Raw genomic sequence first — 26,861 nt, forward strand, 5'->3', positions numbered from 1 at the left:
CTCTGCACATGGAAAACTAAAGGTATTGCTTAGTGCAGTGGAGGAGATAGCTCAGGCAGTCACTCATTCTCTCCTCTTTCCATTACAGTTGCCAACAAGAAGAGGGGGAGGCAAAGCTCTGATCCTGGTTCCAGCCCCAGCTCCAGCCCACAGTTGAGCAAGAAGGATGACTGTGAATTCTCACCTGAAGCGCTGTCACAGCATTGATCTGCAACATCCATCAGCTCAGACACACACCACAGTGGGTCACAGATCTAGCTCAGGGTCACACTCTGATGGTCACCTCTTGGACTCATGTTCACAGCAAGAGGAGACAGGGACAGCCACGGGATCCAGCAATCAGAGGACTGCTGAAAAAGAGTCTTCCTCTAAGACTGAGTCAGATGATGAACCTCTGGGAATGGTCTTGGACAAGGTGATGCAAATGCAGTGAGCAGACGGGAATATCAAGCAAAGGTGTCATAGGCCTTCAGAAGTGGCACGTGAGGCAGAGGAATCTGCCTGCTCTCCAATATAGTGGCATTGATGTGTGCATACACTGGGGTCTTCCTTAGAAAGATGGCGGACGCTGTGGAGAATTCGGTCCATCAGAATGCCCAATTTCTTCTGGAGATGCGCACAGACCTACAGTCCATTACTCTAGCAAGGAGCAAACTTTTGCACTGGTTATGCAAGAAGAGGATGGTGCACCCTGACCTTCTTCCAGGTGTCATGGATGGACCCTCGGGCACCTAAAGAGATGAGGAGCATCAGACACCTCTGGGACCTTCATTTAGGACTCTCCAAGAGTATACAGATGTTTCGAGTCTGCTCTATGAATCCATCAGCTCCAGCCTATGGGGCTGCTGAAGTTGCATCTCAGCAGGAGACCCAAAGAAAGTTAGGACCCTCCAGGCCTCAAGCTTGCCAGACTCATTAGAAACAAGAGGGCATTTGGTCAGAAGGCTGCCTCCACCCCTGCTGTGGATGTTGGGGAGCACTTAGACACAGTGATAGACAATGTAACATTAAGAAATTCTGAGTTCACCCTGGTGACATGAGTGCATTGTTCATTGTTGCTGCACACTTATCAACACACGTAAAGTTATGGAGATCTACTGGGTTTTTATTGTTTTAGTTAATGTTAGTGCCTGTGCGTAGCCCCAAATTTAAGGGGCCAACTCAGGCTGGGTCTATATCCTCTGAATCATGTCTGCACATGGAGGCATCAGCCTTGCCAGAGGCCTTGTAAGCCATTTGCCAGAGCCTCCCATGCACACTGCTCTCTACCCCTTCACAGCCTATTCCATTAGATCTTTTTTCCTTGTCAAAATGTTGGGGCTCCCTTCAGTTGTCCCGTAGAGCTGACCTGCAGATCTGTCAAACAAATGAACCTCCCCACATCCAGCATTTATTGAACTGGGCATTGAGGTATTGGTCAATGCCTCAGCAGCAATGGTGTGTGGTTCATTCTAGGCCTGCTCAAATACTTTCTATCCCCCGCTAATAATCCACACCATCCCCCATCACCACTGATACCTCAACTTCCTAGTGTCATATTTAACCTCCCTACCATCACCTTTTAATGACACCCCTCCTCCACCCCCAACAAACAATAACTCTTCAGCCTGTCACTGTATGTGGACCCCCGCTCTCCCAATTACAGAAACTTGAATGAAAGAAGCGCTGGACTGGCAGCTAAGCATTCCAGGATTTAGATGCTCCAGGCGAGATAGAGAGGGTGACAAAAAAGGTGGGGGTGTTGCTTTATTGATTAAGGGAAATGTCACAGCTATATAGAGGGGGGATACCTTGGTGGGATCAAGCAGTGAGGCCATTTGAGTAGAACTCAGGAACAGGAGCGGTGCAATCACACTATTATGGTTGTACTACAGACTTCCCAACAACCAGTATGAAATGGAAGAACTGATATGTCAGCAGATTATGGGAAGATGTAAAAACAACAGGATTGATGTGATGGGCAATTTTAACTCCCCCACCATGGTCTGGGATTCCTTTAGTGCCAGGGACTTAGACGGGGCAGAATTTGTTCAGTGTGTCCAAGAGTGCCTCTGAGGCAATAAGTAAATAGTCTAACTCGGGAAGGGGTGTTCTAGATTTGGTTCTGGGAAACAAGCCCGGACAGGTGATTGTTGTCTCAGTGGGGGTCCATTTTGGGAACAGTGATCACAATTCTAAAAGTCTCAAGATTCTTGTAGAAAAGGGTAGAAGTAGTCCCAGAGTAAAAGTACTAAACTGGGAGAAGGCTAACTACGACAGCATTAGGCAGGAGCTAGGGAATGTAGACTGAGGGCTGCTTTTTGAGGGTAAATCCACATCCGATACGTGGGAATCATTTAAAAATCAGTTGTTAATAATTCAGGACAAGTATGTTCCTATAAAAATGAAGGATAAAGATGGCAAGATTCAGGAACCCTGGATGACAAGGGAGAATGTGAACTTAGTGAAAAAGAAGAAGGAGGCATGCATAAATTTCAGAAAATTGAAAACGGAAAGCCTCCTGAGGAATACAAAGATAGCAGGTAAGAACTTAAACAGGGATTTAGGAGGGTAAAAAGGGGCCATGAAATGTTCTTGGCAGGCAGGGTTAAGGAGAATCCCAGGCCTTTTTACGTATATTTAAGGAGGAAAAGGGAATTTATGTGTGGAGCCAGATGAGTTAGGTGGGGTCCTTAACGAGTACTTTGCATCAGTATTCACAAAGGAGAAGGATGCGGTGAATGTTGACATTCTAGGACATGTTGAGATAAAAAGGGAGGAGGTTTTGAAAAAACATTAAGGTGGACAAATCCCTGGGGCCACATAGGGTCCAACTCAGAATATTGAGAGGCACAAGAGAGGAAATTGCTGAGGCCTTGGCCAAAATCTTTGTATCCTCTTTAGCCACGGGCGAGGTAACATTAAGAAATTCTGAGTTCACCCTGGTGACATGAGTGCATTGTTCATTGTTGCTGCACACTTATCAACACATGTACAGTTATGGAGGTCTACTGGGTTTTTATTGCTTTAGCTAATGTTAATGCCTGTGCACAGCCCCAAATTTAAGGGGCCAACTCAGGCTGGGTCTATATCCCCTGAATCATGTCTGCACATGGAAGCATCAGCCTTGCCAGAGGCCTTGTGAGGCATTTGCGAGAGCCTCCCATGCACATTTTTCTGTAGCCCTTCACAGCCTATTCCATTAAATCTTTTTTCCTTGTCAAAATGTTGGGGCTCCCTTCAGTTGTCCCGTAGAGCTGACCTGCAGATCTGTCAAACAAATGAACCTCCCCACATCCAGCATTTATTGAACTGGGCACTGAGGTATTGGTCAATGCCTCAGCAGCAATGGTGTGTGGTTCATTCTAGGCCTGCTCAAATACTTTCTATCCTCCACTGATAATCCACACCATCCCCCATCACCACTGATACCCCAACTTCCTAGGTACCAGAGGATTGGAGAGTAGCTAACATTGTTCCCCTGTTTAAGAAAGGCAGAAGAGACAATCCAGGAAATTACAGGCCTCTGAGCCTTACGCCAGCAGTGGAGAAATAATTGGGAAGATTCTTAGGGACAGGTTGTACTCATATATAGAACAGAATAGGCCTATTAGTGATAGGCAACATGGTTTTGTGAAGGAGAGGTCGTGTCTCACAAACTTGATTGAGTTCTTTTGAGGAACTGACAAGAAAGATTGATTCAGGCAGGGCAGTGGATGTTGTATCCATGGACTTTAGTAAAGCCTTTGATAAGGTTCCTCATGACAGGCAGATACAGAAGGTGAAGTCATATGAGATCTGAACTGAACTAGTAAGAAGGATACAAAATGGGCTTGGGCACAGAAAGCAGAGTAACAGTGAAGGGTACCTTTCTAACTGGAAGCCTGTGACAAGTGGTGTTCCACAAGGATCAGTGCTGGGGTCACTGTTGCTGTAATATATATAAATAAATTGGAGGAAAATGTAACTGGTCTGATTAGTAAATTTGCATATGATACAAAAATTGGGGGAGTAGTGGATACCATCAATTTGCTCCCAGAGTTCCACTGTTGATACTATCAACATCTCCCTCTGAATCCATCCCTCCCCCACACCTCACATCTCCTTCTCCATCCCATCACCCATGTCCCCTTTTCCACCCCCACCCCTCACTAGATCCCCTTCTCAAGCCAGGATAGTTAGTAAGATTTTGCAAGCCCAGGCCAAGTGGTGCGGGTTCCAGGTAGTGTGACATGAACCCAAGTTCCCGGCTGAGGCCGTCCTCATGTGTGCGATGTCTGTAATCCCCACGACTTGCCTGGACTTGCAAAATTTCACTAACTGTTCTGTCTGGAGACAATACACATCTCTTTAACCTGTGCTTAAGCCTCTCTCCACTCACATTGCCTGTACCTTTAAGACTTGATTAGCTGTAAAGACTCACATTCCAATCATTATTCTGTAAATTGAGTTTGTGTCTTTATATGCCCTGTTTGTGAAAAGAAATCCCACTCACCTGATGAAGGAGCAGCACTCCGAAAGTTAGAGGTGTTTGCTACTAAATAAACCTGTTGGACTTTAACCTGGTGTTGTAAGACTTCTTATATTATTTCTAATTCCATGAATGAAGGCTGCTGATGTGGAGCTGGGAGCGCATATTCAAGCATTGAATATTACAAAACTTACATTGCTATTATTCTTCCTCCCAATGATTCACAGTGATATCTGACTTCAAGTGAATTAGTTGCCTTCTGATATCTCATCCACGTGGTTATTTATTGTGTGTGTTGCAAGGACAGGGAATATCCCTACAATATTTATGCTCTCATATACATCCACAGGTTTTGGGGTAAACAGTTAACGCATGGAATAAAGAGCTGAAATAGCTCATACAGTTGACTCGCCCCAAAAGCCATAATATCACTCCCATCATAGTTTCCATCCAACCTACCAAGAGACTCACACAACCTGAGAGATGCCACCAAAAGATGAATGCAAAATGAAAAACAGAAAATGCTGGAAATAGTCAGCAAGTCTGGCAGCATCTGAGAAGAGAGAAATGGAGCTAATGCTTTGAGTCAAATGTGATTCTTTCTACAAGAGTTTGAAGAATAGTCATATTTGACACTGCACATTAAAAATCTGTTTTTATCTCTCCACAAATGCTGCTAGATCTCCTGAATATCTTCAGCATTTTCTGTTTTTATTTCAGCTTTCCAGCATCTGGAGTATTTTGCATTTATCAAAAGTGACAATCATAGAAACCCTGCAGTACAGAAAGAGACCACTGGGCCCATCGAGTCTGCACCAATCACAATCCCACCCAGGCCCTACCCCCATATCCCTGCATATTTACCCGCTAATCCCTCTAATCTACACATCTCAGGACACTAAGGGGCAATTTTTTAGCATGGTCAATTGACCAAACCCATACATCTTTGGGCAGTGGGAGGAAACTGATATCTCATCCACATGGTCATTTATTGTGGGTGTGTCGCAAGGACAGCAAAACCCATGCAGATATGACGAGAATGTGCAAACTCCACACAGACAGTGACCCAAGCTGGGGGAATCGAACCCCAGTCCCTGGAGCTGTGAAGAAGCAGTGCTAACCACTGTGCTAACCACAGTGCTACCATGCTGCCCTCAGAAGCAAACAAATAAAACTTCAGGGGCATCAACCTAGCAGCACAGTATACAATTCTAGATGTCCCACTCCACAGATGTCTTATTCCCAGCTCTAGCAGGGTAGGAAGAACAATACTCTAACAGTTTTCCTCATCAGGTTCATCTTTATTAGTATTTGCCTACTGGCAATTACTAGCATTATTAGTAATTCTGTTGTAAATAGTCACTGACAATACATTAGTTGCTGACTCTCTGAGCCTCAGCAATTATTTGAGCTCATTTGGTACTCGAGAGATTCATAGTGTTCCTCCGGATGATGGAGTCACAGGTTTTGACACAGTTCAGGGCTTGAAACATGATTGAAGTGATCACCTACCTGAACAGACAACATATTGTCCTCATTTATAAAAATCCTGTAAGTGTAGACACGATTTTCAAAGCTGGAAAACAGGAAGAAAGAAAATGAGAAAATTAAATTTGGTACATACACACACATGCCACTTTCTGTGCTGTGAATTTGCTGCTACGGATTAAAAGAAAAGAACAGATTACCCAGTCATGTCCATTTTATCAGCTGATCACCAGTGCCATCATCATGCTGCTAAGTCCCTCATCTCTGGAAATCCCTTCCTACACTTCGCCATCTCTCTACCATCCCCCATCTTTCCCTCTTTAAAATGCTCTATTTTTCTCCATTCAGCTAGGATTAGCTACTGAGTCTTTCACCTTCAGTCAGTACTTTAATGCTTGAAATAATTTTGATCATTTTTCTCTGAATCATTTTTAAAGCATCTAAACCTAATTCAAAGCAGGGTGACCACAACTACTCAACATACTACAACAACAACTTGTATTTATATAGTGCCTTTAACATTGTGAAATTAATTCCCAAAGAGATTCACAGGAATGATTCTCAAACAGAATTTGGCACTTAAGAAGATATTGGATCAGATGTACATGGGATTTAATGGGATTGAGAGTTATAGATAGGCCTGGTAGGTAGGGATATGATCGGCGCAACTTGTGGGCCGAAGGGCCTGTTTGAGCTGTAGTGTTCTATGTTCTATGATCAAAAGCTTGGTCCAAAAAGCAGTTTTTAAGGAGCAATTTAGAGGAGAATATGAAAGGTAGAGAGGCGGAGAGATTTAGGGAGGGAGTTCCAGACCTTAGAGTTAGGCAGCTGAAGGTGCAACCTTCTTGATTAAAATCGCTGATGCTCAAGAAGTCAGAACTGGAGAAGCATCTGTGCAATCTGCTTGGTGCATTTATTGTTTACCTGATTTTTAAAAAAATTCTAGGATAATCTTTATCCTAGAGAATTCAAAGTAAGTGTGGTACTGAAGGAGTAGCACACTGTCAGGGATGCCACATTTCTGATGAAACAAATTGTTGTGCTTTTCAGTAAATAAAAAGCTTGCATTTATATAGTGCTTTACACAACCTCAGGTCACTTCAAAGCGCTCTATGTTGAAATACTTTAAATACTGGTCACTGATATAATGGCAAAAACATGGTCACTAATTTACGAAAAGCCAAGACCCACAAGTAGCGATGTGATAATGACCTGAGAGTGTTTAATTATGTTGGTAAAGGGGTCAATATTGACCAAACAAAAGGGATAACTCCCTAGCTCTTCGTTGGACAGTACTGTACAATTTGTTATGTCAACCTGATAGGGTTGCCAACTGTGATTAAGTGTATTCCTGAAGGTTTCATCACATGACTATCTCACACACTAACCATTAGTCAGCCAATACATCCATCCTTGTGATGTGTTGCCTTACTACACCAATTAGAAAGCAAAATGGTTCATTACCCACTTGGTGACAACCAACCAAGCTTTCCCCCCAGTTTCAATACTTTTATATCTGGTAAAGAGAAATGTTCAAAAAATATGACAAAGAAAACAATCTTTTTTAACGTCTCAGTGATTTTTCTCCAGAGTTGCACACAACAGTGTCCTGGAGATTGATCTTTAATTCCTGGGAACTCCAGGCAGCGTCGTAGCGTGGCCGAGCGGTCTAAACCTGTGGATTAAGATCCAGTCTCTGTGGAATTGTGGGTTTGAATCCCACTGCTGCCAGAACGGATTGAGTTCAGGCGGCACAGTGGCACAGTGGTTAGCACTGCTGCCTCACAGTGCCAGGGATCTGGGTTTGATTCCTAGCTTGGGTCACTGTCTGTGTGGAGTTTGCATGTCCTCCCTGTATCTGCATAGGTTTCCTCTAGGTGCTCCAGTTTCCTCCCACAGTCTAAAAGAACAGGTGCTGGAATGTGGTGACTAGGGGAATTTCACAGTAACTTCATTGCAGTGTTAATGTAAGTCTTACTTGTGCCTAATAAATAAACTTTAACTTACTAACCAATCCTGGAGGATACTAACTACCTGAGTGGGCAGTTTAACCTTTCTCACAAGTCTGAACTTTTAACAGTGCAGCATTCCTTCAATACTGCTCCTATTTTAAATTTTCTAGTATAAAAGTTGTTTTGGAAAATTCTGGAAGGCCCCATTTAAATAAACAATAGATCAGCAACAAATATCCCAACCACTAATTTTCCAAACAATGATGAGGAAGATCTACTAATTAGAACAAGAGCTAGAGAAGTTCCAAAGGGATCTTAATCCCAAACCAGATTCTTTCAGAGCGCAGCAATTCAGTCCTTAATTGAACATAAGAAAGTCATGTTCACAAATCACAGAAAGATAGCATGTTGGTATAGTAAGCAATCGGAAGGCAAGTGGAATGGTAGCCTTTATTGCAGGGGAGTAACAGCACAAGAGTAAGGAAATGCTTCTACAATTATACAGAGCTTTGGAGTGATGGGGCCAGGAGGGGGAGATGGGAGGGGGGAGGGAGGAGGGGGATGGTGCGTCTTCCTACAAGGAGAGATTATATAGAATCGGCCTATATTCTCTGGAATTTAGATTGAAATTAATTAAATTCTTAGTGCATTTGGCAGGAACATGAGGAAAGTGAGAAAGTGCAGCTGATGTAAAATATATGAATTAGGAGAAGGAATAGGCCATTCAGCCCCTCAAGCCTGCTCTGTCATTCAACATGATCATGACTGATCTGATTACAACTTCAACCTCACATTCCTCTTATCCCCAATAACCTTTCTCCCATTTATTTATCAATGATCTATCTAGCTCAGCCTTAAAAATATTCAGGATTCTGTTTCCATTGCCTTTTGTGGAAAACAGCATTAGAGATACATGACCCTACGAGAGAAAAGAATTCCTCCTCATCTCTGCCTTAAATGAATTGAGTGACTTCTTAGTTTTAAACAGTGACCTCTAGTTCTAGATTCTCTGACAAGAGGAAACCTCTCCTCCACATTCATCCTGTCAATACCCCTCTGGATCTTAAAGGTTTCAATCAAGTCGCCTCTTACTCTTGTAAACTCTAGTGAATACAAACCGAGTCTCTCCAACTATTCCTCATAAGACAACCCTCCCATTTCTGGTGTTAATCCAGTAAACCTAAATTGTACAGCAAGTTTGGGGACCATATGGTCCTGCTCCTATTTCTGATTTACTTAAATAAAGATAATGAAACATCAACATTAAAGAATATTACTGATAAGTCAAAATGAGAGTGGGGGATGTTCTGTTCTAGCCATGTTTAACAGGCTTACGATCAAGGCAGAATGGGATTGGCATAATCTCAAATACCAAAGCATAAAGCTGCAGCAACTCAATAACCTTATCTAAATCCTAAAGCTGAACTTGATCATTTCCTGGACAGTGGCTACTACTTCATCTACAACACTCATTCAGTTGTCAGCAGTACACACAGCTAGGTTAATAGCAGTTACTCTCAGTTATACCATTATGCTGTATTGACTGTCAGATAAACTATACAATTATTATAGAATTTCCTTACTTCATTCTCTTTTGTAGATTTAATCCTGTCCTTAACTAAGGCCCTCTCAAGGCCTTAACTAAGGCCTAGCTATCAGGACTGAAGCGTGGAGTGAATCATTTTGGGTAAAATCACAAGAACTAATCGTTGACTGTTCTAACAATGTAACACTACTGCTAAATCAGAGTTTGTACTTTTATGGCTATCACTTGATGGATGCATCAAACAAAGAGGCTGCTTTGGTTGCCATAGAGATGACCTTATATTTCATTGGGAAAAAGATTTGCTCCTGAGTGATGAGATTTAGTGTAGCAAGGATTAATGGTACCTAAACACAAAGATTAATCTGATTTCCTTTCTTAGACATAAAGGTAAAATTGTTTAGGGCCAGTAGAACAATACAGGCTTTTAATAAATTAATAACTTTTTTTTGTCAAAGCCAATGGAAAAAAAGATTGAGTCCATTGTAAATCAGGCTGTGGATGTGCAATCACCCATTTTGCACTTCTGTTGTAGACCCATTTCAGCCCCTTTGTGTTTGCACATGCATATCTGTGTGTGTTTGCGTGTTTATACACACAAAGTAAACATGCCCACATATGTATGTTTGTGTTATGTACTAAAAGATCAAACTGACATAGCACAGGAGGTAGCTGTTTGGTCTATTGAACTGGCTCTTTGGTAGAGCTATCCAGTTAATCCCACTCCCTGATCCCTTCCCCACAGCCTTTTCAAGTATTTTTCCTTTCAAAAATTACTCTTGAGTCTGCTTCAGCCGCTCTTTCAGGCAGTGCATTGCAGATCATAACAACAACTGGCTGCGTAAAATATTTGTTCCTTCAAAGCCCTGTCGGGTTCCTTCATTCCTTCACTTCAAATCTGTGTCTTCCGGTTATCAACAAAAGGAGATCAACTCCAATTCCTCAAGTCTCTCCACATGACAGATGTTTTTGATCTCTAGGATCTTTCTAGAAAATCTCCTTTGCACTGTCTCCAAGATTTTGCCATCCTTCCAAAGGTGTGATGCACAGAACTGAAAACAAAATTCTATTTGGGGCCTAACCATAGTTATGAAGGCGTAGCATAACCTCTGTATATTGGTATTTAATGCCTCCATTTATAAAGTCAAGGATCCTACATGCTTTTCTAACAGACCTCCAGACTTGTCTTGCATCTTCAAAGTTTGTGTACATATACTTCTGGATCTCTCAGTTTCTACACTCCCTTTAAGATCAATTTATATTGCTTTTCCTTCTTCTTCCTCCTAAGATGTGTCATTCATACTTCTGAGAGTCCAATTTTTCTTCTACCTGTCTGTCCATTTCACCTCACTGTTGACTACATTTTCGTGTTTTGGGTCATCTGCAAACTTTAAAATTATGCCCAGTAGAAATTTCAGGTCATTAGCATAGACTAAAAGGAGTAGTATATATTTCTGTTGTACACATGAATGCACAGGTCTTTCCTTATTCATGTACTGTGGTCTGGTCAGAGTCCTACAGTTGTTTCCTGCTAACTGTACTTCTTCTTCTAAGTGCCAGTTCACTTTGCATGTTCTTCCTCTTTCCTGTGGGTTAATCCCATTGCAGAGTTTTCATTCCTCTTCCTTGAACATTTGTGGTATTCAGCAGTTCCAAATTAGCTAGCCAACAAAATTACCGTATCAAGTTGACAAGTTTAGAGGGAAATGATGGTGTAATAGTAATGTCATTGTACCAGTGATCCAAAGCTAATGCTATAATGTTGTGAGTTCAAATTCCACCATTGCAACTGATGGAACTTAAGTTCAGTTCATAACTCTGGAATTGAAACCTAGGGTGGAATTTTACCAGCATGTCCACCCGAGTTTCATTCAATCCCGCTCAAGGCCAACGGAGAATGCCATTCTTCAAGCCTCGCCCGCCCTGGAATCGGGGCGGGCATGCCAGTAAAATTCCAGCCCTAGTCTCACTAATAAGAAAAAGCAGTAGGCCCTTTGAGCCCACTCTAGCACTCAATGAGATCATAGTTGATCTTCCAGTTCAATGCCCTTTTCCTGTACTATCACCATATCCCTTGATGTTTTTAATGTGTAGACATCTATCAATTTCAGTCTTGACATACTCAAGGACTGAGCCTCCATAGCCCTCTGCGGTAGAGAATTTCAAAGATTCACCACCCTCTGGGTGAAGAAATTTCACCTCCTCTCAGTCCTAAATGATCTATCCCTTCTTCTGAGACTGTGTCCCCTGCCCCAGCCAGGGGGCACATCCAACCTGTATTAACACTGTTGAAATTTGTAAGAATGTTTTATGTTTGAATGAGATCACTTCTAATTTATCTAAACTCTAGAGAATAAAAGCCCAGTCTATTTAATCTTTCCTTGTAGATTAATCCCTCCATCCCAGGAAATAATTTAGTGAACATTTGTTGCACTTCCTCTATGGCAAGTATATCTTTCCTGAAGCAAGAAGACAATTCTTGTATACAATTATACACAATTCTTCAGCTGTGGCCACATCAAGGCTCTATATAATTGCAGTAAGACATCTTTACTCCTGTACTCAAATCTTCTTGTAATAAAGGCCAACATACCATTTGCCTTCTAATTGCTTGCTGTACCTACATGTTAGCTGTCAGTGACTCGTGAACAAGGATTACCAAGATCCTTTAAAATTCAACACTTCCAACCTCTCCCCATTTAAAAAATATTCTGCATTTCTGTTTATCCTAACAAAGTGAATACCATTGCATTTCTCCACAATGTATTCCATCTGTCAATTTTCTGCCCACACATGTAGGCCAGAATTCTCTGACTTTGCTGACAGATGGGATTCCCCGGTCCTGCTACTGTGGATGGAGATGTGGCTGAGCATCAAATTCTCCATTCTCGCTGGCTGTAATGGTGGGACATACTACATTGGAAATTCGGCCTTAGCCTCTTTAAAGACATTTGAAGAGCTTTTGCACCTTTCTCCTTACTCACACTTTCAAGCTTTTTGTCACCCCTAAACTTGGAATTATTACATTTAAACCTGAGCCACTGAATTAAATTGTAAATAGGTGGGGCCCAAGCACTGATCCTTATGATACTGCACTAGTCACACCTGACAACCTGAAAATGACCCAATAATTCCTATACTCTGTTTTCTATCCGTTAACCATTTGAACTAGTTAATGGTGATTGTGAAGCTATCATCTATTGTCATAAAACCCATCTGGTTCACTGATGTCTTTCAGGGATAGAAATCTGCCACCCTTACCTGGGCTGGCCTGTATGGAATTCAAATCCCACAGCAACATGGCTGGCTCTTAACTGCTCTCTGAAATGGCCTAATAAGCCAAGGGCAATTAGGGATGGGCAACAAATGTTGACCTTGTCAAGGATGCCCAGGTCCCAGATTAAAGAATAAAGAAAAAAAAGAATAGTCGTATAAGTCCTGCCTGTACTTTTACTGAGGTCGATTGAGTAAGAAAACAGTCACAAACATCCCATAAACACTAACTGGCATCAGAACTTGGCTAGTGTGGGATTTGGAAAAAGATATACTGATTCAGTAGTGGGTACTTCATCATTACGTGTCAGCATTAACCAATGAACCAATCTATGTTGTACCCAGATCTAGAAGTGCCTGATGGAAGAAGCATTATTTTGTATTTCTACAGCGCTGTAGGAGTACCCATGTTCAGGAATGTGGGGGGCAAGATCTTAGCAAGGGTGACCTACACTTTCCTTCCTGGCCTGGAGGCACATACCTACTTCTTCTAGTCTTTCAGGAAATTAAAGAAAATACTTAACCATTTCTGAGTCTTTTCTGATGCCAATCAATGACTTTGCTGTTTTGTGCTGGCAGATAAGGGAAAGTCACCATAGTTGCAGATGCCCATAGGCTGCTTTCCCCGTTCAGGGGGAGAGCTGACTGGTAATGATTTAACCTGAGGATAACCACAGCTCAGGCAAGGGGTAAGATTGAGAAGGTGGGCCTTCATGAATAACCTCAGCTGGTATGGAAATTGAAGTGGAGATGCCGGCGTTGGACTGGGGTAAACACAGTGAGAAGTCTCACAACGCCAGGTTAAAGTCCTACCAGCTTATTTGAGAATAAACCCACAAGCTTTCGGAAATGCTGTTCCTTCATCAGGTGTGTAGAAAGTTCTGATCAGAGAAGGGCATATAAAGGCACAGACAGTTTACAGAACACTGATTAAAATGTGAGTCTTTACAGTGCCTTTATATGCCCCTTAACCTGGTGTTGTGAGTGAGACTTCTTACTATGGAAAGTGAACCCACGCTATTGCCTGTTGAAGTGGTGGAGGCTGCCTCACTCAATATTTTTAAGACGCGGGTTAATAGGTTTTTGATAGGCAAGGGGTTTAAGGGTTATGGGGAAAGGGCGGGAATGTGGAACTGAGCCACGACAGATCAGCCATGATCTTATTGAATGGCGGGGCAGGCTCGAGGGGCTAGATGGCCTACTCCTGCTCCTATTTCTTATGTTCTTATGTTCTTGTGTATTGGCATCACTTTCGGTCATGAACCATTTGTCCAGCTAATTGAGCTAAACTGACCTCCAAACTGGCAAGACCTTCACTGCCACTACCTGTTCAGGCCATTTAGGGAAAGTTGGATCCTGGTGCCATCATCAGCACCCAAAATGCATATATTAAAAAGGACCCCATTGGCCTTAGGCAGGTCTCCTTGCTACCTGCTGAAAAGAGCAGGCGAGTTCCCAGAATTTTCAGACTGCAGGAGTCATCTGAAGAATTTTAACTGCCATGTGCCCAATTACTGCCCTGCTGTGTAGGGTTGATATTTGCCCTCAGAGTTAGATACACAAGTATTTGGAGTAGAACTCAAGTCTGTAACCTTTGTGACTCAGCGGTAAGACCGCTGTCATTGATACTGGAGCATTTCTTACTTTTATGAGCGATGACACAGTTCATATTAGCTCGCAGCAGTGGTTTCATGTTAGCAATGTTGCTTCGAGGTTAAAAAGTTATGGATTCAAGCTCCACTCCACAGATTTTAGCACACAATCCAGAAAATACTCCCAGAGGAAGTGCTGCACTGTTTGGGGTGGTGAGGTGGGGGCATATTTTAGATGAGATAGAGTAATAGCTTCAGTCCAACTTGTCCATGCTGCCCAGTTTTTACCATTAAGCTAGTTCTAATTGTCTGCATTTGGCCCAATCCCACAATACCCATTTTACCCATGTAACTGTCTAATACTTTTTAAAAGACAAAATTGTATCCCCCTCTACTTATACTTCTGGCAGCTCATTCCAGACACTCACCACCCTCTAATTGAAAAAGTTGCCCCTTTTGTATCTCTCCCCTCTCACCTTAAACCAATGCCCTCTAGTATTAGACTTTCCTACCTTTGGGAAAAGATGTTGACTATCTACCTTATCTATGCCCCTCATTATTTTATGGACATCTACAAGATCATCCCTCAGCCTCCTACACTCCAGAAAAAAAAGTCCCAGTCTATCCAGCCTTTCCTTATAACTCAAAGCATCACATCCAGGCAGCACCCTAGTAAGTCTTTTCTGCACTCTTTCGAGTTTAATAATATCCTTTCTATAATAGGATGAATAGAACTGTACATAATATTCCAAGTGTGATCTTACAATGTCTTGTACAACTTCAACAAGGCATCTCAACTCCTGTATTCAATGTTCTGATCAACAAAACCAAGTATTCCCAATGCCTTCTGCACTACCCTGTCCACCTTGAAGGAGCTGTGAACCAGTACTTTCAAGGAGCTGTGAACCAGTACCCCTAGGTTTCCTTGTTCTATAACTCTCCCCAGCACCCTACCATTAACTAAGCAAATCCTGTTCTGGTTCAACCTAGCAAGATGCATCATCTTGCATTTATCTAAATTAAACTCCATCTGCCATTCATCAGCTCACAGGCCCAATTGATCAAAAACCATTGCAATCTAAGATAACCTTCTGCACTGTCCACTATGCCACCAATCTTGGGGTCATCTGGAAACGTACTAACCATGCCTCCTAAATTCTCATCCAAATCATTAATATAAATTACAAATAACAGCAGACCCAGCACTAATCCCTGAGCCGCACTGCTGGTCACAGGCCTCCGGTTTGAAAAACAACCCGCTACAACCACCCTCTGTCTTCTGTCATCAAGCCAATTTTGTATCCAATTGGCTACCTCACCCTGGATCCCATGAGATTTAACCTTATGTAACAACCTTGTCAAAGGCTTTGCTAAAGTCCATGTAAACAAAGCTGACTGCACTGCTCTCATCTACCTTCTTGGTTACTCCCTCAAAAAACTCAGTCAAATTGGTGAGATGATTTTCCACTCGTAAAGCTTTGCTGACTGTCCCTAATCAGTCCTTACTTCTCTAAATGCCTGTAGATCCTGTCTCTCAGAATACCTTCTAACAATTACCCACTACAGACATTAGGCTCACCAGCCTGTAGTTCCCAGGCTTTCCCCTGCAGCCCTTCTTAAATGAAGGCACAACATTTGCCATCCTCCAATCTTCAGGCACCTCACATGTGGTTGTCAATGATTCAAATATCTCTGCTAGCAGACCCATAATTTCCTCCCTAGCCTCCCACAATGTCCTGGGATACATTTCATCAGGTCCCAGGGATTTATCTATCTTAATGCACTTTACGACTTACAGCACCTCCTTAAACCAAGGCCCCATTTAGTCTCTCCTGTTGAGGTAATGGGCCTGAGCCACTATTTCGATGTTTAAAAGGGCAGATCTGCCTGATGTTCCAGCTAATACTGTTCCCTCAGCTAATGCCTCTAAAAAAAAGGTCAACTGATAGTTATCATTTATCTGAGTGTGTGCTTTCTGTGTGCAAATGATCTTCTGTATTTCCTACATTGCAATATCATATATATCACATACAAAGATCACATTTTAAGAAATACTTCATTGGCTGTAAAGTGTTTTGAGTCATCTTGAAGTTATGAAAAATGCTATAGAAATGCATCTTTCTTTAGACATGCAAATGTTTCAGAAGCAGCACAGGAGAACTGAAAAAAAGGAATGCCAGAGTATAATCTTTTGATAGCTTAATTTTGAAAGCTTCAGAAACACTCTGAGTCAATGCTGTCTATTTTGCTTTATTAAACTCAAGGCCTGGGGTGGTTTCAATTGTAGATAATGACACGAGAGATTTTCATTGCAAATGGTATCAAATTGAAGATTCTGGGGATTATTTTTAACTTCAGGCATTAGGGAATCTAATGTAGCCATGTACTGCAAATGGTGCAATGTTGTTATACCTTCAAAAGCAGCCTAGAAGGAGCCAGACATACAAAAGTTAAAACCCACTGTCACCTTGACAGCCTTAGACAATGCTTACTCTTGTCCTACTTCGAGGTTGCAAGTGTGGCTGCAGCGGTTTGGTGGAGCAAGGATGTCTTAAGCATTGATTTTTACTGAAACTGAGGTAAGAGAATTGCTCTCTTAAAGAGCCTGGGTAAATACGCCTTCCCACTGAAATCCCTTCTCCTCCTCCTCATTTTCCAGAGCTCTATTCTGCTCTGCATGGCCTCTGTATTCTTCCAGTTATACTCAATGCTCAGGGGAAAGCCTACCAGGCCTTTTATGTCTTATTTCAGCACTTGCTTTTAAATCAGTAAAGAAATTACTTCAGCATTAGCCAGACCGTTGACTGTCATTGAATTAAAAATTAGACAAGGAGCCAGGAGAAATAATCCAGTACATTAACTAAAAGTAGTTTATGATCCCTGTAAATAGCACTGATGGGGGGTCCTTCACACAATTTAATTTTGTGTTTAGGGGTACAAGGTTAAGACAGGGCATTGACTGAAGCATAGCATTTAAAAATGACAGTGTTACTGACAAAGCTGAATTGCACCCCGATTGGTATCATAATCTGTCTGCTTTGTCCACTGCCAATGATCATTAAGTGTGAGTGTGCAAACGTACTAATGAAGTTGGCATTTAGGAATTTCCTATCAGAAGTGCCATATGGATCTTAGATGCCATTTTGCACTGTTAAGCCTACTAAATAGATTCTACTGAGCCCAGTGTCTCCCCTTTACCCTCCTCCTCAATCAGATATCATTGTTAGTCTCCCATTATATCGTACACTGTATTGGTGTTACTTACAATCCACATTTTAAGAACATAAAAGCATGAAAAATAGGAACAGGAGTAGGCCAGATGACCCCTCAAACCTGCTCCACCAATACCAGCATGGGTGACCTTCTCCCTTTATTCCACTTTCCATAATCTTTCATTCTCTAAGTGACAAAAATCTGTCTATATTCAACAATGGATTATCCACAACCCTCTGGGGCAGAAAATTCCAATGAATCCTTTGAGTGAAGAAATTTCTTCTAGTCTCAATTCCACATGATCGTCTGCATATCCTGAGACTGTTCTGTGTTCCAGATTCCCCAGCCGGGGAAGCAGCCTCTCAGCAACTGGCCTGTCAAGCCCTTCAGAATCTTGTATGTTTCAATTGGATCAACTTGCATTTTCCTGAAATTCAGACAGTATAGATTGAATTTACTCAACCATGCATCATAAAACAGCTCTCTTATCCTGGAACCAGTGCACCTTCACTGTCCCATCTCAAGCTGCAAGCACATCCTTTCTTCAATATGGAGACCATAACTGCTCAATTCCAGATGTGATCTCACTAAAGCCATGTAATAGGACAAAGGCCTCCTTATATAACTGCACTCTAATGCCTTTGAAGTAAAGGCCAACATGCCTTGTTTTCTTTCTCATTGCTTGATGTAAGTGCAATGATAACTTTGGGTGTTCCTTGTACAAGTATACCCAAGGCCGTAAGTTTCTGAACATTAACATTTACAAGTTTTGCACCTTTTAAAAGATATTGTGCTTTTCTATTCTTACTACCAAATTGAATGACCATGCAATTTCCTCATTGCATTTTTATTAGAATAACCTAAAGAAACTGGTGGGGGAATGATTTCCTTTTTTAAAGGGCATGCTAATGGAATAGAGGAGACATCTCCATTCAGTCCTGAAAAGTGGATTGCCTTCACCATTAAGAATCCATCATGAAGAACAAGTCGGCTCATAGCATTAAATTTCACCACTAAAATCTCTATAAAGAACAATAATGTGCTTTATTGTATCATCTCAAATAGAAAGATTTTCAAGACACTTCAGAGACTGGAAAGTTTTAGCAGAGGCAGTTGAAAGCATTGTTGAAGAGACCTATTTTATGACTGGCTTAAAGTGGGAGAAAGGGAAGGTGAAGGTAAAGTCACCATAGTCCTAGATGACGATAGACTGGCGGTGATTTAACCTGAGGATCACCACACCTTAGGCAAGGAACAAAGTTGAGTAGGCAGACCTACTTCAACTAGTACAGGAATTGAACTCATGCTGTTGACGTTGCTCAGCATCACAAACAAGCCATCCGCTTGTGAGCTAAACCAACCCCCAGGAAAAAGGTAGTGAGCCACTGACATTCAACTTTGAAATGTGATATTGTGGTAAGGTTACCTTTGTTCATCTTATATGGAGTGGTATCCTCTGACTTTTTCTACTTATAAATATTGTACTAAGTCCCCATACCTCTCAAGCACTTCAAAGTGTCTCTCAAATTCCACATCAATGGAATTGGAAGTATATGCACATCCCATTTGTTAATTGGATGGACACATGCAATCTGTCCAAACTGTTCCATTCCTGAATCCAAACAGAGTTCACTGAAAGATGTGAGGCAGACAATGAAAGGGGAAGTGAGAATTTAATCAGTAAGTTCCTAACTATCCGACAGCTACATATCAGTACAGATTAAAAGCCCTGGGGAAATTCAACCTTTTCCAGCTGATGCAAATACTGAAATTGTTTTCAAATCTATTTGCTCAAGCCACTGCAGTTTCTCAGAAAAGCTCCCAAGGGTTGAATTCCACCGACAATTCCCTGGAAACATATTGTTATTTTCCCTCCTATATGTTGACTCAAACCATTGTTTTGCAAACTGAGCCCACTTTCTTCTCTGCACAAGCTAGACAGACCTCTGGTCTGCTTTGCTATGGCGTGGTATGACTCAACACATGTCTTTGATTGCCCACGTGACAAGTTCCTCATTGTTCCACAGCTGTTGAGAGAGGCTTCCATTCCCTCAAAAATAGAAGATTAAAGGATTTTCTGATTGGGGTATTTAAGAAGATTAAAAGATTTGTTAGGGCAGATAGAGAGCAACTGTTTCCTCTGGTATCAGAATACAGAGGGCTTAACCTTCAAATTCGAACTAAACTCTTGACATAAGGAACATTTCTGCACACAGAGGAAATCTGGAATTCTTCCCCCTAAAATATGGTTGAGAATTTCAAAACTGAGATTGATAGGTTTTCATTAGGTAGGGTCTTAAGGAATATGGAATCAAGGTAGATGAATTTACATTAGCTGTTAGCCATGTTAAGAAAACAGGGTATTCCTTCAGAGAAGAAGCAAAGGCAAATGCAAAACATAAGCTCATGCTTGGCTCAGGTGCAGTCCTTACGAAAGCTGTTGAGGTTTACCATAGTCAAACATCATTGAAACAACAATAATGTGACCCACAAGCTATATGTTTCAGATGGAAAAGAGACATTCATCTGTAACCATGAAACCACACAATAAGAGAACAAAGCTCAATGCCAATGTGAATCAGCTTCATCTAATTAGCCTATAACAGGCCAAGCAAGGAAGAAAGAAAGACACCAACATGCCAGTATTCAGACAACAGACCAAAGCCGCCATCTTCCATTCACTATTCATCTAGAGCAGGGGTCTCCAAGCTACAGCCCGCGAGCCACATCTGGCCCGCAGCGGGTTGCATCCGGATTGGAGTTTGGAGACTGCTGATCTAGAGCACTCCTTGTCAGAGTGAATTCCATATTCTTATCACACTTTGCATAAAGGAGTTAGCATGTTTCTCCTGAACTGCCTGCCGGATTGATTTGTGACAAATTTGGTTTACTTTTGGTGTTCTATACACAGGTAAACATCTATGTTTACCCCTGGGTGACATGGTAGCACAGTGCTTAGCAGTGCTGCCTTACAGTATCTGGAAACCACGTTTGATTCCCGGCTTGGGTCACTGTCTGTGCAGAGTCTGCATGTTCTTTCCATGTCTGCGTGGGTTTACTACAGTGCTCCAGTTTCTTCCCACAGTCCAAAGACGTGCTGGTTAGGTGCATTGGCCTTGCTAAATTTTCCCTCAGTGTACTGGAACCAGTGTCGGAGTATGGTAACTGGGAGATTTTCGCAGTAACTTCATTGCAATGTTAATGTAAGCTTACTTGTGACACAAATAAAACAAAATTAAACCTTTCAGAATTTTAAAAGACCTCTATCAGCTCATCTATTAGCCCTCTCCATTCTAGAGAAAAATGCCCCAGCCTACAAGCATTTGCTGATAAGCATGTCCTCTCAGTTCTGATATCATCTTTGTGAACATTTCTGTACTTCTTCCAATGCCCCATATTATTTCTATAATATGAAGACCAGAACTATTCACTGTCTGCCAAGTGTGGTCTAACCAATAATAACTGTTCTATTTAAGTTCAATAAAATTTCTTTGACTTTCAATTCCAGTCCTTTGTAAATGCACCCCAGTAATGAGTTACATTTTTATGACATTATCTCGTGAGTCTACTGAAATAAGTGACTTATGCATCTCTACCGCAAAAATCTCTTGGCTCCTCTATCCCATTAAGGCACTTATTTTCCAAACAATATGTGGCCATTTCATTGTTTCTATCAAAAGGAATCCCCTCATACCTGTCTACACTGAAATTGAAATTAATTTGCCAATTGCATGTCTGTTCTGCAAGTTCCAATGCCTCTATTTTCTCAGAAGATGAAGGAAATTTGGCATGTCAACTATGATTCTCACCAACATTTACAGATGCACCATAGAAAGCAATCTTTCTGCTGTATCACAGCTTGGTATGGCTCCTGGTCTGCCCAAAATTGCAAGGAACTACAAAAGGTCGTGAATGTAGCCCAAACCAGTCTCTCATCCATTGACTCTGTCTACACTTCTCGCTGCCTCTGCAAAGCAGCCAGCATAATTAAGGACCCCAGACATTCTCTCTTTCGCATTCTTCCATCGGAAAAAGATACAAAAGTCTGAGGTCATGTACCAACCAACTCAAGAACAGTTTCTTCCCTGCTGCTGTCAGACTTTGAATGGACTTATTAAGTTGATCTTTTTCCACACCCTAGCTATGACTGCAACACTACATCTGCACTCTTTCCTTTCATTCTCTATGAACAGTAAGCATTATCTGTGTAGCACACAAGAAACAACACTTTTCACTGTATGTTAATACATGTGACAATAATAAATCAAATCAAATTCATTAATGCTGTCTTGTATCATGTATTAGAAAGTGGAGGGCTCATTCAGGAACAAACTATTAATTATTTGGCAAGCACTGTAAGAGAAATGGACATATTGAAAGTCAAAGCAAAGTTGGTGAAACTGTGTGTAGTGAAGAGTGACTGCGTGTATGCCATGGGAACAGGCAGAGGAGAAAATATGATGAGAGGATATTGTGGCGTTGATGACCATTCTTGCCTGTGATGGAGGCAAGTCTCACAAAGTAATCATAGACCAGTGAATGAAATAATGGATTGAATAACCTCCCTCCTCCATTGGTCCATTCTCTGGATACACTTTGGAGTATCCACAAATGGAAAAGATGGACATAAATGAGATTAAATCGACATATTGTTGGTCAAAAGACCAGAGTTTATATTGAGCTCACATTTTGACACCGAGATATCTCAATTAGCTTCCCAAAATGGAAAGACATCTTGGTAACAATGATGGGAGCAATTCACTGCTGTTGTTCTAACAGAACATTAAAAAAAATGTACTAATGTCGGGTGGGGGCAGTGTTTTGCTCTAATCAAATAATAATTCAGTCAATAATTTAGAACCTGCACCAAAGTGATAAATGCTGGGCAGTTCCCCTTTCCTCAACAGGTTAAGTTGCTCAGTGCACTTTAGCGATTCTCCTGCTATTTGCCAGTTTGGGCTAAGAGCTGGAGATCAGCAGAGACATCTGGAGGCAGAACGATAAATACCCGATCCCGACAGAGAAATCTGGGCTTAGATCAAGGATCACTCACCACCCGGAGTGATCAGAGGATTAAGGTGATAACTGGGGACAATAGAGTCGATCAAGAAAGAACTCAGTGTCCAGAGCCGGTGCACTGTGCTTTGAGGTGCATACTGTGTTGCTTTCATAGGAACTCACAGGTAGACAACGCAGCCTGGGAAAGCCACCTTGCTTTCTCTCACAGCCTCTGCAGAGACGTTGATGCGTTGATTCCTGTCCCATACTGTACCCAGTAATAACTTACAGCAAACATAGGGCTAACGCTCCTTCGAATGACTCGCTGTGTCGGACCAAAAAGCTGCCGTCCTGCGCCGCCTTGGCGAGCAGGGTCTCAGCCATGGGTCGGGAGATGTCCTCATGGTACCATCGGTCGTTCATCTTCCTCCACTTTATTCCATCCAAACCCCGTTTGCTGCTTCAAATAAAGTCACCGCTTCAGGGCGCCGGCAAACAGCCTTTCCTGCCCGTGACGAAGCCAGACTGAGTTTCACTTCCTCAAAACTGTCAGACATACAGAAATAACAACACGTGCTTTATTTCAAGTACAACAAAGCCGGCCTACTCATCTCCAACCTTACCCACAGCAAAACATTCACCCACCTGTACATGGATTAACACCCAACAAAACATTCACCTCCACATTAACATTCGCCAAAACACTCATGTCGCCCAGAACATCCACCAAAACACTTACCTTGATATTAACATTCACCAAATCATTCACCTCAACATTAACACCCACCAAAACATTCACCTCAACATTAACACCATCAAATCATTCACCTTGACATTAACACTCACCAAAAAATTTCACCTCGACATTAACACTCACCAAAACATTCACCTCTACAATAACACCCACCAAATTATTCAACACAACATTAAAATTCACCAAAACATTCACTTCAACATTAGCACCCATCAAATCATTTGGCTCAACATTAACACCACCAAATCATTCTCCTCGACATTAACATCCACCAAATCATTCACCTCAACATTAAAACCCACAAAATAATTCACCTCGATATTTACACTCACCAAAACATTCACCTCGACATTAACACCCATCAAAACATCCGCCTCAACATTAAGACCCACCAAATCATTTGCCTCCACATTTACACTCACCAAAACATTCAGCTCGACACTGACATCCACCAAATCATTCACTTTGACATTAACGCTCATTGAAACATTTGCCTCTACATGGATCAAAACTCACCAAAACATTCACCATGACATCAACTCTCAACAAAACATTCATCTTGACATGAACACCCACCAAAATATTCACCTTGACATGAACACTCACCAAAACATTCACCTCGATATCAACACTCAACAAAACATTTACCTTGACATTAACACCGACCAAAATATTCACCTTGACATTAACACTCGCCAAAACATTCACCTTGGCATTTACACTCACCAAAACATTTATAATCACCAACATGTTCACCTTGACATTAACGATCACCAAATCATTCACCTCAACATTAACACTCACCAAATATTCACCTCGATACCAACACACACCAAAACATTCACCTTGATGTTAAAATCCACCAAATCATTCACCTCTACATTAAACCCACCAAATCATTCACTTCACCATTAACACTCACCAAAATATTCATCTCGACATTAACATTCACCAAAAAAAACTCAAAATTTAGAATGACCAAAACATTCACCTTGATGTTAACATCCACCAAAACATTCACCCCGACATTAACAGTAGCGAAAACATTCACTACGACATTAACACTCAACAAAACATTCACCCCGACATTAACAGTAGCGAAAACATTCACCACGACATTAACACTCAACAAAACATTCACCTCGACATTAACACTCAGCAAAACATTCACCTCGATATTAACACCCACCATATCATTCACTTCGACATTAACACTCACCAAACATTCACCTCAACATTAACCTCCAGTCGAAACATTTGCCTTTACATGGATCAAAACTCGCCAAAACAGTCACCTCCCATTAACACCCACCAAATCATTTATCTCTACATTTGTACTAACCAAAACTTTCACTTCGACATTAACACTCACCAAAATATTCACCTCGACATTAACACTTGCCAAAATATTCACCTCAACATTACATCCACCAAAACACTCACCTCGACATGAACACCCACCAAAATATTCACCTCAACATTAACAATCACCAAATCGTTCACCTCAATATTAACACTCACAAAACATTCATCTCTACATTAACACCCACCAAAACATTGAACTCGACATTAACACTCACCAAATCATTCACCTCTACATTAACATCCACCAAATCATTCACCTCGAAATTAAAACCCACCAAATTATTCACCTCGATATTAACACTCACCAAAACATTCACCTCGACATTAACACCCACCAAAACATTCACCTCGACATTAATGCTCATTCAAACATTTGCCTCTACATGGATTAAAACTCACTAAAACATTCACCTCAACATTAATACCCACAAAATCATTCACCTCAATGTTAACACTCACCAAAAAAACTCATAATTTATAATGACCAAAATATTCACATCGATATTAACATTGACCAAAACATTCATCTTGACATCAACACTCACCAAATCATTCACCTCAAAGTTAACACCCACCAAAACATTCACCATGACATCAATGCTCAACAAAACATTCATCTTGACATGAACACCCACCAAAACATTTACCTCGACATGAACACCCACCAAAACATTCATCTCGACATCAACACTCAACAAAACATTTACCTTGACATTAACACTCACCAAAACATTCACCTCGACATTAACACTAACCAAAACATTCACCTCGACATTAACATCCACCAAATCATTTGCCTCGATATTAAGACCTATCAAATCAATAACCTTGACATTAAAACTCACCAAATCATTCACCTCTACATTAAACACACCAATTCATTCACCGCGGCATTAACACTCACCGCAACATTCACCTCTACATTAACACCCACCAAATCATTCACCTTGATATTAAGATCCATCAAATCAATAACCTTGACATTAAAACCAAGTCATTCACCTCAACATTAACACTCAACAAAACATTCAATTTTACATTAACACTCAGAAAATCATTTGCTTCTGCATTAACATCCACCAAATCATTCACCTCAACATTATCACCCAGCAAAACATTCACCTCGACATTAACACACACCAAAATATTCACCAGGATATTAGCACTTACCAAAACATCCACCTCAACATGAACACCCACCAAAACATTCACCTCTACATTAACAATCAGCAAATCATTCACCACGACATTAACACCCACCAAATTATTCACCTCTACATTAACACTCACCAAAACATTCACCTTGATATCAATACTTTACAAATTATTCACCTCGATATTCACATTCACCAAAACATTCACCTCAAGATTAGCACTTATCAAAACATTTAGCTCAACATCAACACTCGCCAAATCATTCACCTCAACATTAGCACCCACCAAGTAATTCACCTCGACATTAACATCCACAGATCATTCACCTCAGCATTAACACCCACCAAATGATTTATCTCAACATTAACACTCACTAAATTATTCACTTCTACATTAACACTCACCAAAACATTGCCCTGGACATTAACACCCACAACACATACACCTTGATATTAACACCCACCGAATCATTCACCTTGGCATTAACACCCACCAAAACATTCATCTTGAAATTAACACCCACCAAGTCATTCACCATGACATTAGCACACACAAAACTTTCATCTTTACATTAACATCCATCAATTCATTCACCTGGACATTAACACTTACCAAAACATTCATCGCGACATTAGCAACCACCAAATCATTCACCTTTATATTAACACTCACCAAAACATTCACCTCAACATTAACACTTACCAAAACATTCACCTCATCATTGACTTACCAAATCATTCACCTCCATATTAACACTCCCCAAAACATTCACCTCAATAATAACACTCACCAAAGCATTCACCTCGACATTAATTCCCACCAAAACATTCACCTCAACATTAACAGCCATCAAATCATTTACCTCTACATTAACACTCACCAAAACATTCACCTCAACATTAACTCCCACCAAAACATTCATCTCAACATTAACACTCACCAAAACATTCACTTCTGCATTAACACTCAGCAAAACATTCACCCCTAGATCCATAAGCACCCAACAAAAAAATTGCGCCTTGCCCCTAATCTCACTAGCACCCATCAGAACATTCACTTTAATCCCATTAATATTTGT

General features: G+C 41.2%; 1 protein-coding gene across 1 annotated transcript in view; it reads right to left on the reverse strand.

Annotated features, from left to right (window-relative positions):
* inpp5d (inositol polyphosphate-5-phosphatase D) overlaps nucleotides 1-22,937 on the reverse strand; it is a 161,232-nt gene extending 138,295 nt beyond the window's left edge. Inside the window, exons 1-2 of the mRNA XM_080185413.1 lie at nucleotides 22,799-22,937; nucleotides 5,963-6,026 (exon numbers count right to left, since the gene is read on the reverse strand). Of these exons, the coding sequence (XP_080041539.1) occupies nucleotides 5,963-6,026; nucleotides 22,799-22,932 (198 nt within the window). The 5' untranslated portion in view covers nucleotides 22,933-22,937. The remainder of the gene's footprint in view (nucleotides 1-5,962; nucleotides 6,027-22,798) is intronic.
* Between the last annotated feature and the right edge of the window lie 3,924 nt (nucleotides 22,938-26,861).

This window comes from Carcharhinus amblyrhynchos, chromosome 3 (genome assembly GCF_965287045.1).
Source record: "Carcharhinus amblyrhynchos chromosome 3, sCarAmb.v2.hapA, whole genome shotgun sequence".
NCBI classification, from domain to species: Eukaryota; Metazoa; Chordata; class Chondrichthyes; order Carcharhiniformes; family Carcharhinidae; genus Carcharhinus; species Carcharhinus amblyrhynchos.